At 44.4% G+C, this 13,779-nt stretch overlaps 1 protein-coding gene across 2 annotated transcripts in view; it reads right to left on the bottom strand.

The window, feature by feature from the left end:
• Positions 1–13,779, bottom strand: part of DYNC2H1 (dynein cytoplasmic 2 heavy chain 1) — a 284,386-nt gene that overhangs the window by 85,794 nt on the left and 184,813 nt on the right. For both annotated transcript variants that reach the window (XM_035008811.1, XM_035008812.1), the window contains exons 81-82: positions 11,939–12,147; positions 8,826–8,930 (exon numbers count right to left, since the gene is read on the bottom strand). In XM_035008811.1, the coding sequence (XP_034864702.1) occupies positions 8,826–8,930; positions 11,939–12,147 (314 nt within the window). The remainder of the gene's footprint in view (positions 1–8,825; positions 8,931–11,938; positions 12,148–13,779) is intronic.

The following is a 13,779-nucleotide window of genomic DNA, read 5'->3' as shown; positions in this document are numbered from 1 at the left end:
TTCTAAGCTGTGTGCTGCACGTTTTCTTAGTCTGGAGAATATGCTGTCACTGCATGATTATCAACAAATGCAAACATAAGAAGAAAACGCAAAATTAAAAGGCAATTAAAAAAACACAGCTGTTAAATAAAACTGCTATTATTAAAAGAAGGGTCTCCTACAGTTGAACTCATTGAAGATATCTTCAACATCTAACTTCTTTTAAGAGAGAAATAAACTAAAAAAAAAAGAGAGAGAAATAAACTTCTATGTGACAAAAAACTAACTTTCCATGGTTCTTTAGTGACTATGATGATTAACAAACTTGTATGTTTTATCCTATTTATTAGATTTTGTGACAAATGAGTGAAGATGTGCAATAACTAAAATCCATCCTTAGAAACCAATGAAGGGGAAAACCACCAGATGCCATACAAAAAAAAAAAAAAAACCACACAAGAACACATACCCACAGGCACCTCCTTTTCTGAACACATATAACCTTATAAAAATTCTGCCTTTTCTACCTATTTTATAAAAATTGTACCTCTGATTCAGGAATGATACAGAAATACTTTCATGATAGCTATGTTTGTACTCATTCAATTGTATTGAATACGTAATTATATTTATACGTACATATGTATATACATGTACATTTTATGAATCAATTTATTGATTTACTTATTTACTACTTCCTCTTGACTTTATAAGATCTGAAAACTTCCTGAAATTGTTTGCAAAATTTTGTGTGTACATGTATATATTTTTCTGAGGAGAGAATTCAGAGCTTCAGGTGCTAAAAGGGATCCATCCCACAAAAGCAAAGGTTAAGAACTACCCGAAACTATGATTGTTACTGGTCCTGATGCTTTCAAAGTATACTAGAACTCCTTTTACTACTCTCCTGCTGTTACCATTTTGATTTTATAAAATGCTGCTTTACAAATAATGCGGAAATGAGACCCACTGTAACTTTACAACTGGTTATTTACTAAGGACCAACTTAAGAAACGCAACTACTATCTCACACTCACGTACTGCGACAGTTTCTCCAGGGCATCCACTACACTACGTTCAGGTCTGCAGTTGGCTCAAGGATGCGATAAGAACCAATGATGTAATGTGTGATGACTAGCATAACACAATAACATTTAAAAAAAGGAAAAAAATATGTGACCGTAATAGCTATGGTGTGGTACGAACTTCCTCACACGATCAATGTCCTCAATCAGACAAGAGCACTCGCTCCTAGCTGATACTACAGAAGGCAGTGCACATGGGGTCCTCAAGTTCTCCACCAAGAGAAAAAGAAACTATCCAAATCAATACAAAGAGACTGAAAAAATGAAGAAACGCCAGTAAGCAACAGGACAGTATGAACGATGTGATGAAAACTTCAGAAGTAATGATTGACAGATTTTTTCCCCCCAAATTTAATGGAAATGGTAAAACAGGTTCAAGAAATCCAATGGACACTAGTAGTAAGATGAAGAAAAAGAAATCTACACCACAATCCAACTATTTACAATCAGTTACAAAAAGAAAATATATAAAGCCATGAAAGGGAAGGAAAAAGAACATTAGGTAAAGAAACACAATAACCTAGAGACTCAACACTAAAAGGATAAGAAGGTTATGAACAACATTACAACAAGAAGCTTGATTATCAAGATGAATGGACGAATTCTTTGAGGTATCTATATATATCGATAGATACGAAGATTACCAAAACTGACCCAAGAAAACTAAAATAATCATCAATAACCTTACAAGGATGAAAGAAATCGAATTTCTATTGCGCTACTGTTCTTGCTTATCTCACTTTTACACCTGCTGTAAATACACGAGACCGAAACCATGTTCTTCTCCCCTTGGCCAGTCAGTTCTTCCAGAGAAATTACAGGAACGATACAGTTTAACTTCATTCATGCATGGATCCCAGAACTCTTCATTTTCTGTGTGGGTCCAAAATTATGTCTGGTGTCACACCTCTTCCTGAAAACATCTGGCAACCATTTCGTAGAGTCAATCTGCAGGCAATAAATTCTATATTTATTTGTCTTCCTTTATGGAAGATACTTTGCTGGGTATAGAACCAGGTTCAAGAGTTTCCTTGTTGAGCCCTTCCCAGTTACCATCCCACTGTGTGCTCGTGCAACTCCAGAGAAGGCCGCCCGGATAATGGCCTTTGTTCCTCTGTGCTCTGGTGGGACAAAGTTCTCAGTATTTTAGTCTTTTGACAGTTCAAATATCTGTGCGTCTCTGTGGGATCTTTTCCCTCAGGGCAGGTGAGGAGTTACCTGGAACAGTGCTCTTTGAGCGTCACGGATCTGTGGACCCCGACTACCTCGCGGTCAGACTGTGTGATGTTGTCCCACAGTGTTGGATACTTCGTGGTTGTGTTTTTCCTAGTCTGTTTCCTCCTGTGTTTCAGTCTGGGTAACTTCAATGATCTATCCTCAAATTCATGGGTTCTCTCCTTGGATATTTCAAGTCGACTGCTTAGCTCGAAGATCTTCTCCGTTAATACTCTGCTTATTTCTAGTATTTTCATCTTCTCCAGTCTTGTAGTCTCTATACCACTGCCGAAATTAACTAGTTTTTCCATCAGAACCTTTAACACACAAATCATCATTATTTACATCACCTAGTGGACCATTGTGACACCCAGATCATATCTAAGTCTGGTTCTACTGACTGCTTGGGAGACAAACGTCTCGTGAGGGTGTGGCTTGCTTCCTCGCGCAGGGCATGTCCCCGTTTCCCGCACTGTTGTTGAGAGCAGAGCATCTTGTGTGGGGCAGCAGAGACCCGGGCAGTGTCGGTGTGTGGGAAGGGCGCGGGGCCTGGGAGTGGGGTTTGTGTTCCGTCAGGGGATTGTCGCTAGAGTTACCCCGAGCACACTGCGGACTCCGGGTTCCCGTGGAGGTTCTCTCATTTAGGCTGGGGGCTGGCGGGGTGGGGGGCTTTCATCGCTGTCTGCCCCCCCTCAAGATTAGCGCTCCTGATCCTGCACCTCAGAGAGGGTCGGTCACCCATGACCCCGCAGGAGGCTCAAACGGCCCCTTGTTACTCACTGTTCCCCACCGTCTGCTGCCCCGATTATGTGTCTGTCTTCAGTGGACGTGGTACCCCGGGTCAGGACATGGGCCTTCTCAGAGCCCCGTCCCTGTCCCCCTGCAGCTCTAGGACAGGCACGGATGCAGCCCCTGTGTACAGGTCTGGAGGGTGTTTCTATCTACCAATATGCCTCCAAGAAGTTCTCTAGTCCTCCCTTAAAAGCCTTCTGGTTGGGGAATTGCTGTAGACCTGATACTACTAGCCTGCGGGTAGGAGGTAAAAGACGGGGACCCTCTTGTTGAAGACCAGTCTGCAGTTTCGGGGGATGCGGCCTTCTCACTGCTCCTGCCCTCCGAGCTGTAATCTGGACAGATTTCTTCCCCTAACAGAAGCGTGAAGAGTTTTTTCCTATTGCCTCCTACCAGCTGTAGTGTTTCAACAGTACCCTAAGGGAGATGGTGCAGCTCCCCTCTGTTGTCTTGGTTTTTTGCCTCCTCCCCTGAGATGGGAGGCTTCTGTTCCAAAAGGCAGACGGAGACAGATCCATGTGCCTCGCCCCACCAAAGCGACTTTGTTCTGCCCCCCCAGACCATCCCCCGGAAGGAAGCCTTCTACGACTAGCATCAGCAGGGGTCCACGGAGAAGAGGCCTGCAAGAAGGGGAGATCCAGGTCTGACCACACCTATGGGCACTCATCTCCCCTTAGGTCTCGGCCAGCTGGTGTTCACCGCCTCTCTCTGGGGATTCAGGAGAAGTCATGACCCGTCTTGTTTGTTAGAGGAGGAACAATGCTCCCTGTGCCCATCTCGATGCCTGAGTCTAACTCACTGCTGAGCACAAGGGCCTTCCTGCGGTCACAAGCCTGGCCACCAGCAGGGAAGAGTTCTGATGCTGCAGTGCATCTACCTGGTGACAAGAGCACCCTCCGGTCCCGTGAGTCAGTGCCGACCCAGGGAAGGAGTCTGGGTGGCCCTGCTGGCACTCTGCCTTCATCACCCAGGGAAGAGGGCCCTTCTTGCTTAATTCTGATGCAAGAAAACAAGAGATGGAGAAGGATGAAGAGAACGGCACTTCATGAATCCCTCCAGAACCACAGAAACTAATGGTAACTACCGTTTCTTGGGGACTATTTCAATGATTTCATAGATCTGGGCAGACAGCCATTCATTTATGGAAGATGAGCACAGCGTGGGAGGGTCCGGAGTTCCCTTCTCCTACAGGCACACCAAGCCAACGGCCACACGTGCTGCAACTCGCTCTGGAAACTGCCTGAGTCTGGCAGACCAGGTCTTCTGTGGCTAAAGGCATCAAGAAAAGGCCACACAGAGGAGGTCAGGAGGGAAGGAGGCCCATAGGGAACCAACCCCTGGCTAGGCGGCGACCCATAAGCAGGAGGGATGCCACAGGCCGGCATGGACACATTCACTCCCTGAGAAGGGGGTCCAGCCTCAACTTGGGCCCCCCGGTCTCAGGGACCAGCACTGGAAACCAGAGCCCCCATCACGTCTGGCTATGAAAATCGCCGAGCCTGGCTCCGGGAGCTCACCAAGCAGGTTATAGTAAGCAGAGTCTCTGCTCTTCAGAGGCCAACACACTAGATCATTAGGCCTGAGATCCAGCACACAAGCACCTTTTCAAAGGGAAGTTTAAAAAGTGCCCAGGAAACAGACTGAGGGTTGCTGCAGGGCACGGGGGGTGGGAGGATGGGGTAAGTGGGGGACGGGCATGAAGGAGGGCGCGTGATGTCATGAGCACTGAGTGTAACATGCAACGGATGAATCGCTACATTCTACCTCTGAAACTAATAGTACTCTATGTTAATCAACTGAATTTAAATTAAAAAATAAAAATTTTTAAAAATAACAAAAGAGTAAAAAGTGCCTAGGGTGTAAGTGAAGGAGATTTCCTAATTTTAGGACTTGTGCCAGAGAGACAGGGACCTGTAGGAGCTTTCTCTGGGAGAGAAGATGCGAGCAAGCATCACTTTTCTTTCCTCTCATCAGCCCAGCTGGCCAGACCAATTCCGACACTGGGGCTACCGGAACCCCTGCCCCACCCTGGCATCCCGCTACCATCCGGCCCACCCAACCCCACCGCCCTAGAAGGCACCGTCCAAGTGCCTCCCAGCTGCCACAGCTGGTGGGCAACCCAGGGGTGACCAGCCTCCCCTGCAGGGGACTCCGGTCTTGCCGCACTTTGCAGGCAGACTCCGCAGGAGCTGACACCCACCCGGAGAAACTACTGTCCCGACACATCAGCAACATGTACACAACTGTCAACAAGTAGCTTAAACAGAAATGGACGGAGTGCTCCAGCCAAAAGATGGAGCATCTGGATCAAAAACAACAATGAAAACAAGACATGTACACACTGCCCTTGAAAGACCTAAAGACAACACAGAGTGGAAGGAACTGAAACAGATAATCCATGAAGATAGAAGAGAAAACCACAAGTCAGTAACAATGCTTAGATCAGACAATATAGACTTTAAAACAGACTGTACAGAAGAGACGAAGCAGGGTATTAAATAAGGATAAAGGGATCAATCCAACCAGAATAACTGTAAATATTTATGTACCCAACATAGGAGGCACCTGAATATATAAAGCAAATCCTGACAGACACAAAGGATGGTATTTATGGTAATTCAGTAACAGTAGAGGAATTTAACTCCCCATTTGCATTAATGGATAGATCATTCAAACAGAAAGTCAGGAAGGAGACACTCGCTTTCAAGGGACCAAACAGATATAAAGAGAATATTCCATTCCAAAAATGGAGAACACATATCCCTTTCAAATGAACATGGTTTATTCTCCAGAACAGACCACATGTTAAAACACACAAGAAGTTTCACAGTAAGTTTAAGAAGACTGAAATAATATCAAGCACTCTTTCCAACACAATGATGAGAAACTAAAAATCAATTACAGTTAAGAAAACTGGAAAAAAAAAAAAACCATAAACACACGGAGGCTAAAACACAAAGCTACTAAACAACCAATGTGTCAATGAAGAAAGACAAGAGAAAACAAAAAAATACCTCAAGACAAATGAAAATGGAAACGCAATGGTTCGAAATGCTTGGGAAGCAGCAAAAGCAGTTCTAGAAGGGAAATTTAGAGAGACACAGACCGGCCTCAAGAAACAGGAAAAATCTAACTTTTCACCTAAAGGAACTAGACAAGGAACAATAAAGCTCCAAATTAGAAGAAAGAAATAATATAGAGCAAAAATTAAAAAATACAGATTTTAAAAAATAGAAAAGATCAATAAAACTAAGATCTGGAAAAGATAAAACAGTAAACCTTACCAGACTCAAGAGTAGAACAGAGAAGAGCTTCCGGGGATGATGGTGGAATAGGAGCCCCAAGCTCACCTCGTCCCACAGACACAACCGGGTAACACCCTCCCTCATCAGTGAAAATAACCCAGGGAACGACCAGGAGCTGCAGAGCAGACTCCGCAGCTAAATACAGGGAGCAGGCCACACGAAGACTCGGGAGCTAGACGGACCGTGGTACCGTCTGTGGGGGCACGGAGAGGGGAGAGGAGCAGACCCCACACCAGGTGCCCAGATGCAGGGGGACCCACAAAGGGAAGATGAATCAATCCCCTTAACAGTTTGCTTTGAAAACCAGAGGGGCCTAACTTGGCAAATTCTTACCATCAGTGGAGTTTGACGCCTGAACTTTAAAAACCAGAGAGCTCAGATCTGGGAGACCCGAGAGTCCCCACCCTCGGAGAGACAGCACAGCCCATGGCCTGGGGAGAGACGGCACAGAAGCAGCACCCTGGGCACCATTTCCCTGCCTGCCGCCCGGCCTCAACACGGGGCCGCCGCGGGCACGAGTGCAGCAACACAACTCGCCGCCTAGCGTGCCCCCCGTGCAGCCCGCACCCGCCTTCTCATGCGCCTGGGCTCCAGACCTCTCATGGGGCACCGGTGCAGCCCTCGCCAACAGGGCCCGCCCCGCCCCACGCTTCCGCAGATGCGTCCCGTCCACCCCCACGGCCCGAGGTCCTCAGTGGCTGCAGGCCCCTTGCTAGCATTCCGCGGCCCGCCCTCAAGTTCTCCCGTGCCGAGCCCTCGGCTGGAGCCTCCCGAAGACGTGCCACCGGCCGGCAGTGCGCCCGCGGCACAGACAGGGGCCAGTACCCCTCCGAAGGGACCCCGGCCCAGGGAGAAGGGAAGACAGCCACACACACCAGTCAGACGGCAGCCCCAGCAGCGGGCTGGGGGCAGACAGCTGGTCTGCTGGGGACACTGCCCACCCATGACGGTTTCTCAGGGGACAACACAACTCTACTCTTGAATCTGGTAACGGGTTACCATTGTCCTGCGCTCCGGTACCACTGCATCTTGGGCAAACTCTGGGCTTGACTCAACACAAGCCCACCGTGGCCCCAGACTGGCCCGCACATAATACAGAATCCTCCCCCGGGGCAAAAAGGAACTATTGGGACTGCACCAGAGTAAAAAGCTTCTGCACAGAGAAGGAAACAATCAATAAAACTAAAAGGCAACCTACGGAATCGGAGAAGATATTTGCAAATGACATAACCAATAAAGGGTTAGTATCCAAAATCTATAAAGAACTTATACAACTCAATACCCAAAAATCAAAGAAGCTAATTAAATAATGGGCAGAAGATATGAATAGACATTTTTCCAAGAAGACATCCAAATGGCCAAGAGACACATGAAAAAGTGCTCAACATCGCTCAGCATCAGGGAAATCCAAATCAAAACCTCAATGAGATACCACCTCACACCAGTCAGAATGGCTAAAATTAACAAGTCAGGAAATGACAGATGTTGGCAGGGATGCGGAGAAAGGGGAACCCTCCTGCACTGTTGGTGGGAATGCAAGCTGGTGCAGCCACTCTGGAAAACAGTATGGAGGTTCCTCAAAAAATTGAAAATAGAGCTACCATATGATCCAGCAATTGCACTACTGGGTATTTAGCCAAAGAATACAAAGATACTAGTTTGAAAGGATACATGCACCCCTGTTTTTATAGCAGCTAAATTATGGAAACAGCCCAAGTGTCCATCGACTGATAAATAGATAAAGAGGATGTGGTATATATACAATGGAATATTAGTCATAAAAAAATAGTCATAAAAAAAGAATGAAATCTTGCCATTTGCAACAACGTAGCTGGAACTAGAGAGTATGATGCTAAGCAAACCAACTCAATCAGATAAAGACAAATACCATATTATTTCACTCAGATGTGGAATTTAAGGGGAAAAAAAAACAAAACAAATGAGAGGCAAACCAAGAAACAGACTCTGAACTACAGAGGACACACTGATGGTGACCACAGGGGAGGTGGGCAGGGGGATCGGGGAACAGGGGACGGGGATGAAGGAGCGCACCTGTTGTGATGAGCACCGGGTGGTGTACAGAATTGTTGAATCACTATACTGTACACCTGAAACTAATATTACACTGTGTGTTAAAAATACTGGAATTAAAATAAAAAACTTAATAAAAATGTTGCTTTAAAATAGTCACAGGAAGTAAAATAAATATATTTTGGAGGAAGTGATAGCATTCAATGTTATTTTACTAACTCTAACAATTGTATTAAACATAGAACTCTTTGGCTCTTTTAAAATTTATTTAATGTAGAGCTTGAATCTACCATGTTAAATAAAATGAAAATTTTAAGTAGCAGCTTGTGGGGTCTGAAGTATTAAATCAAATTTCATGTTGTTTCTTTCAGGTTCAGTGGCAACATTTCCCCACACAGCACCTCTCTTCTCAGGTTACCTGAGAACTGATCATGCGCTGCGACGAGCGAGCTACATTGGCAGGAAGACCAAAGAAACTCGGTCTGTCATCCTCCGGAAGCTTGTCGATCACAGCACGATAGTCCTAAATGTAAACAAGTGAAAACAGCGTTTCTACAAAGATTGAACTTACAACCACTGAAATCAGAAAGGAGAGACACTGGGAAGTATTAAATTATTAGTTACTCATGTTCACATTTTCTAGGGAAATCTAACATTCAGTCTATGTAATACTTAGTTGTCTACAGAAAATAGTCTTGGTCATTACTACTTCTTCATCCCTAAATTTAAAAAATACAGTATCACATAATGTAACTCACCACATTCAAAGGAACACTGCATTAATTAAAACAGAAATACTTTGGTGGCCAGGGCTCCTATGTGTAAGAGATCGTGTGAGATGTTTTTAGGAAAGCCCCGAACCTACCCGAGACTCATCTGCAGACTGCAGTTGTGCTTATTCCAAGAAAAATATTCCAGCTATCGTCTGAAACTTACAGGAACCCCAGGAACCTCTATGCACACGCTCTGGTGAGCAAGCACGGCTTTGTCAATCACATGACATGAAGCAATTTCACGGTGCGACTTCAGTGCTCCGGTGAGGTGTAGGGAGACGCACTGACCAGCGGATCATTTCCTCCCAGAATTGCTGTACACATCGCAAAGGGTCACGTATCGAGCCAGCGTCTGCAGTTACGGACTCTAAAACTCTGGATGGGAAACTGGAGCGCAGACCAAGAGGGTTTATCCACTTGGACTCCAGGGTAAGAACTGTTTTGTCTGGCTGTTGTCCTGCAGAGGGGGTCCTGCATACGTGTCTACGCTGTTGCTGCCCCTCCCCTCATCCCCTCTCATCCCTGGCCGCTGTCCGTGAAGCCCTCCCCATGCAGTGGCTGGACTTCAGGAAGCCCAGGGCCTGTAAACACGTCAAATCTGGGAAAGACATGCTGTTTTTGAAATTTTTCCCAGCCTGTAACTCAGCACTTGTTACTTCCTCAAGGTGTTCAATCGCAACGTATGTGTATGCATCAGTAGGTATGTGTGTATGAGCCTGGGGTACATGCTGTACACTCGTGTGCGTACACGATATAGGGCACAAAGCAGATGTTCTCATCCTCCTGGGAAATTCCAGCCTCCTCCTCCTCCAGAACTGTGTTAGAAACTTAACATTGATTCTCATAAATCATCCTACAAATATAAATCTCTGATTCTCTATTGATATCCTTTGCTCATTTCAAAACAGCTGTGAACTTTTCTCATGTACATTGGCTAGAATCTGCCCCTGACCCCACAACCGTACACAGACATGTTTCCTAAATGACAGACAGCTGCACATCCACACCGATGTGTCCTCACTTGGATGCAAAAAAATATACACCAAATGATACCATCTACATGAAGCTCAAAAACAGGCCAAGTTAATGCAGGCTGTGGCACCTGGGAGGCTCCATCGGTTAAGCGTCTGACTCTTGTTCTGGCTCAGGCCATGATCTCACGGTCCTGGGATCAAGCCCTACATCGGGCTCCGTGCTCAGCGGGTACTCTGCTCGAGATTCTCTCTCTTCCTCTGTCCTCCCCCCCACTCATGTGCATTCTCTCTCTCAAATAAATCAACCTTAAAAACAAACAAAAAAAGCTGAAGTGGGCCATTAGAAGCCCAGACGATGTACCCTTTGTGGGGTAGGCAATGACTAGAAGGGAACACGAGGAGGACTTCTGGGGAGCTAGTCATGTTGTGTTTCTGGATCTCAGTGCTGGTTACACTCCTGTGTTCAGTGTATAAAAACTCATTGCATAGTATATTTATGATGTGCACTTTTCCGTAGGAGTTTTATTTTTCAGTTTAAAGCTCACAGAGAGAGGGAAGACCTGTCAGTGCACTACATGAAATAAATGGACCATGAATAGCCATGGGATGCGTCTATTTGCTGTGGGAAGCCCTCCCGCTAGAAAGTCAGCCCCAGAGATGCCCACGGTGCCCACGTGGTCTGGAACAGGGCCACCAGGGGCAGACAGATAAACAGGGGCTCCTACTCAATAAATGAGTGAATGAACGAAAGATACTGAAAACCAAAACAGATGGGATACATTTAACTGGCAAGATATTCAGTAACATATTTAACATTGGTTTTTATACTTTGACTTTTGACAACTATGTCACTGAAACAGAAGAATTTTCTCAAAAAATACTTGGGATGAGAGAAAAATCCACAATCCTGAGAGAACTATATAACTGAATATGTATCTCTGTAATTCATGAAGAGATATATGATCATAATATTCTAGGTAATAAAAGCATTATTTGGATATTAAGCAAAGATAAGTTTGTGGGAAAATAAATTAGAATTGAAATCTCTCAGCTATATTTAGTACTTTTTTTTTTTTTTAAGATTTTATTTATTTATTTGACAGAGAGAGACACAGTGAGAGAGGGAACACAAGCAGGGAGAGTGGGAGAAGCAGGTTTCCCACTGAGCAGGGAGCCCGACATGGGGCTCGATCCTAGGACCCCGGGATCATGACCTGAGCCGAAGGCAGACACTTAACGCCTGAGCCACCCAGGCGCCCCTATTTAGTACTATTTTCTGGAAGAGATGACCTCATTCCACAAGGCTTTCATAGGATGACTCACGGCGAAAAGCTCCAGCCAGCTATAATACACGTTCACGGAAATGTTGCCATCAAAGCCACCTCGAGCATATCCCTCCTACGGCTGGTTCTGCTTTCAACTCATAAGCCAGAAAGTGAAGATGTGTGTGTTAAGTATTTGATTTCTTTCCTGGTCAATAACATACCCGAGCCCTCTCATGCCCACTAGGAACTAGTACGCACTCTCCTTCCAGATCTTCAGTCTTAACTCTAACGTCTTCCTTACCGGAAACTCTATCCTATTATCACAAGCAGTCCCTAAGTATCCAAGGATGGACAACACACTTCACTAGAGTTCACAGAATCCAGCCGCATATTGGCATAACAATAATCTGTATTTGTTAATAAGAATTATTTGTGCATTTGAAAAGAAACATGTATTTAACAGTTTAAGAAAGGATTCAAGTATCTGGTAATAGATTAAAAACGATGAATTTTACCTACCAGAATGCTGCAGGATTTTGGTAGAGATAAGGAATATGGAAAAACACTTTTCTTATTCCTTTGGTTTAAAACATCAGTTATTGAAGAATTAAAAAACTGTTTCAGATATGACTGAAGAACTCTAAGGTCAAAATAGTTATCTATGCGTCCACCATAAACAGCATTTTCAAGTAAACCATGTAAAAATTCCCACTGCACATCTTTGGTACCTGTAATTTTAAAACATACTTTTATTAGCTTTATCTCTAAGATATTAGAAATATTCTAAAAATATTCTAAATTATTCTAAAATATTAATTAAATTCTTGGCTCCAGATATATTTATAGGATACAACAATATACATTTAACTAAGTTAAATCATCCCTTAAAAGGCTCATTAATAGGAATGTAAAATTCATTAATTCTTATTAATAATGATAAACATTAATATAATCACAGAATGGCTAATACTTATTGAGATTATTTAATCAAGTAAAATTCCCCATTTTTCCATGTATCAACTCACTTAAGCCTTCTAACATAGGAGTATTAAAATTACCCAGTTATACCAATGAAGAAATTGAGGAATAGGGAGGATAAGTGACCCTAATCAGAAAATCACACAATCCCACAGCTCTGAACCAGAATGAGGTGCTCTGAAACCATACTCTGTCATACTCTGTCACACAACACTGCCTCCTTAAATGGGAAATTCCTTAGAATATATTCAAAACCTAATATTATACAATGATGAAAACCTCAGCTCGTCACCATAATCTGAATAAGGAAACTCAACAAAATAACTTCACACATCATAGTCTTGTAATGTCATGATTTTAACAGCCAATGTCCAGTTTCTATTCTAAAAGAGAAATGTAGTATAAAACAACACAATGACACTTTAAAGTTAGTATTTCATTTTGCAGCAAGAGCATCCTCTTAATCACACTTCCGTGGTAATTTCAAACCGTAAGACTAATCTCAGGTCTGCAGTAAATACAGGACACGGCTGTACTTAACTCTGGCTACCGAGCACACCGCCAGCACGGCTGGTTTCGTTACGGGTTACTACACAATTCAGAGATGAGCACAAAGCCTGAGGGCAGACTAAGGGCAGCTGCAGCAGGGAAGACTCATAAAGCTGCTTCCGGGGCACCTGGGGGGCTCAGACGGTTAGGCATCTGCCTTCGGCTCAGGTCACAATCCCGGGGTCCTGGGATCGAGCCCCGCATCGGGCTCCCTGCTCCGCGGGAAGCCTGCTTCTCCCTCTCCCACTCCCCCTGCTTGTGTTCCCTCTCTCACTGTCTCTCTGTCAAATAAATAAATAAAATCTTGGGCGCCTGGGTGGCTCAGTCGTTAAGCGTCTGCCTTCGGCTCAGGTCATGATCCCAGGGTCCTGGGATCAAGCCCCGCGTCGGGCTCCCTGCTTGGCGGGAGTCTTGCTTCTCCCTCTCCCACTCCCCCTGCTTGTGTTCCCTCTCTCATTGTCTCTCTGTCAAATAAATAAATAAAATCTTAAAAAAAAAAAAAAAGCTGCTTCCTGCCGACCTCGTAATCAACAGCGGCCAAGGAGCCATCACAAAACGGACTTCACCAGGACTCCACATCCTAGCTCTGCCTCGATCTCCACTAATGATGTATTAGTAATGGATAGCTCATTCATTCACAGGTAGGTCACCAGGGCATACAGAAACACTGATGTACCTTTCAACTTATAAAATAGCTATTATGTAAAATATTTTATAGAATTTTTAAGATCTTATACCCACTGTTCTCCGAATAAGTTTCATTTTGTTTAGGATTAAAGAAAAACAGAACTGAAATTATAGCAACAGCAGTAACAGTCAACAATCACTGCTAG

This window comes from Mirounga leonina, unplaced genomic scaffold, assembly GCF_011800145.1.
Source record: "Mirounga leonina isolate KUSES-001 unplaced genomic scaffold, KU_Mleo_1.0 Mir_153, whole genome shotgun sequence".
Classification (NCBI taxonomy): domain Eukaryota; kingdom Metazoa; phylum Chordata; class Mammalia; order Carnivora; family Phocidae; genus Mirounga; species Mirounga leonina.
Note: the sequence above shows the minus strand (reverse complement) of the source record. Positions and strands in the feature narration are given on the sequence as shown.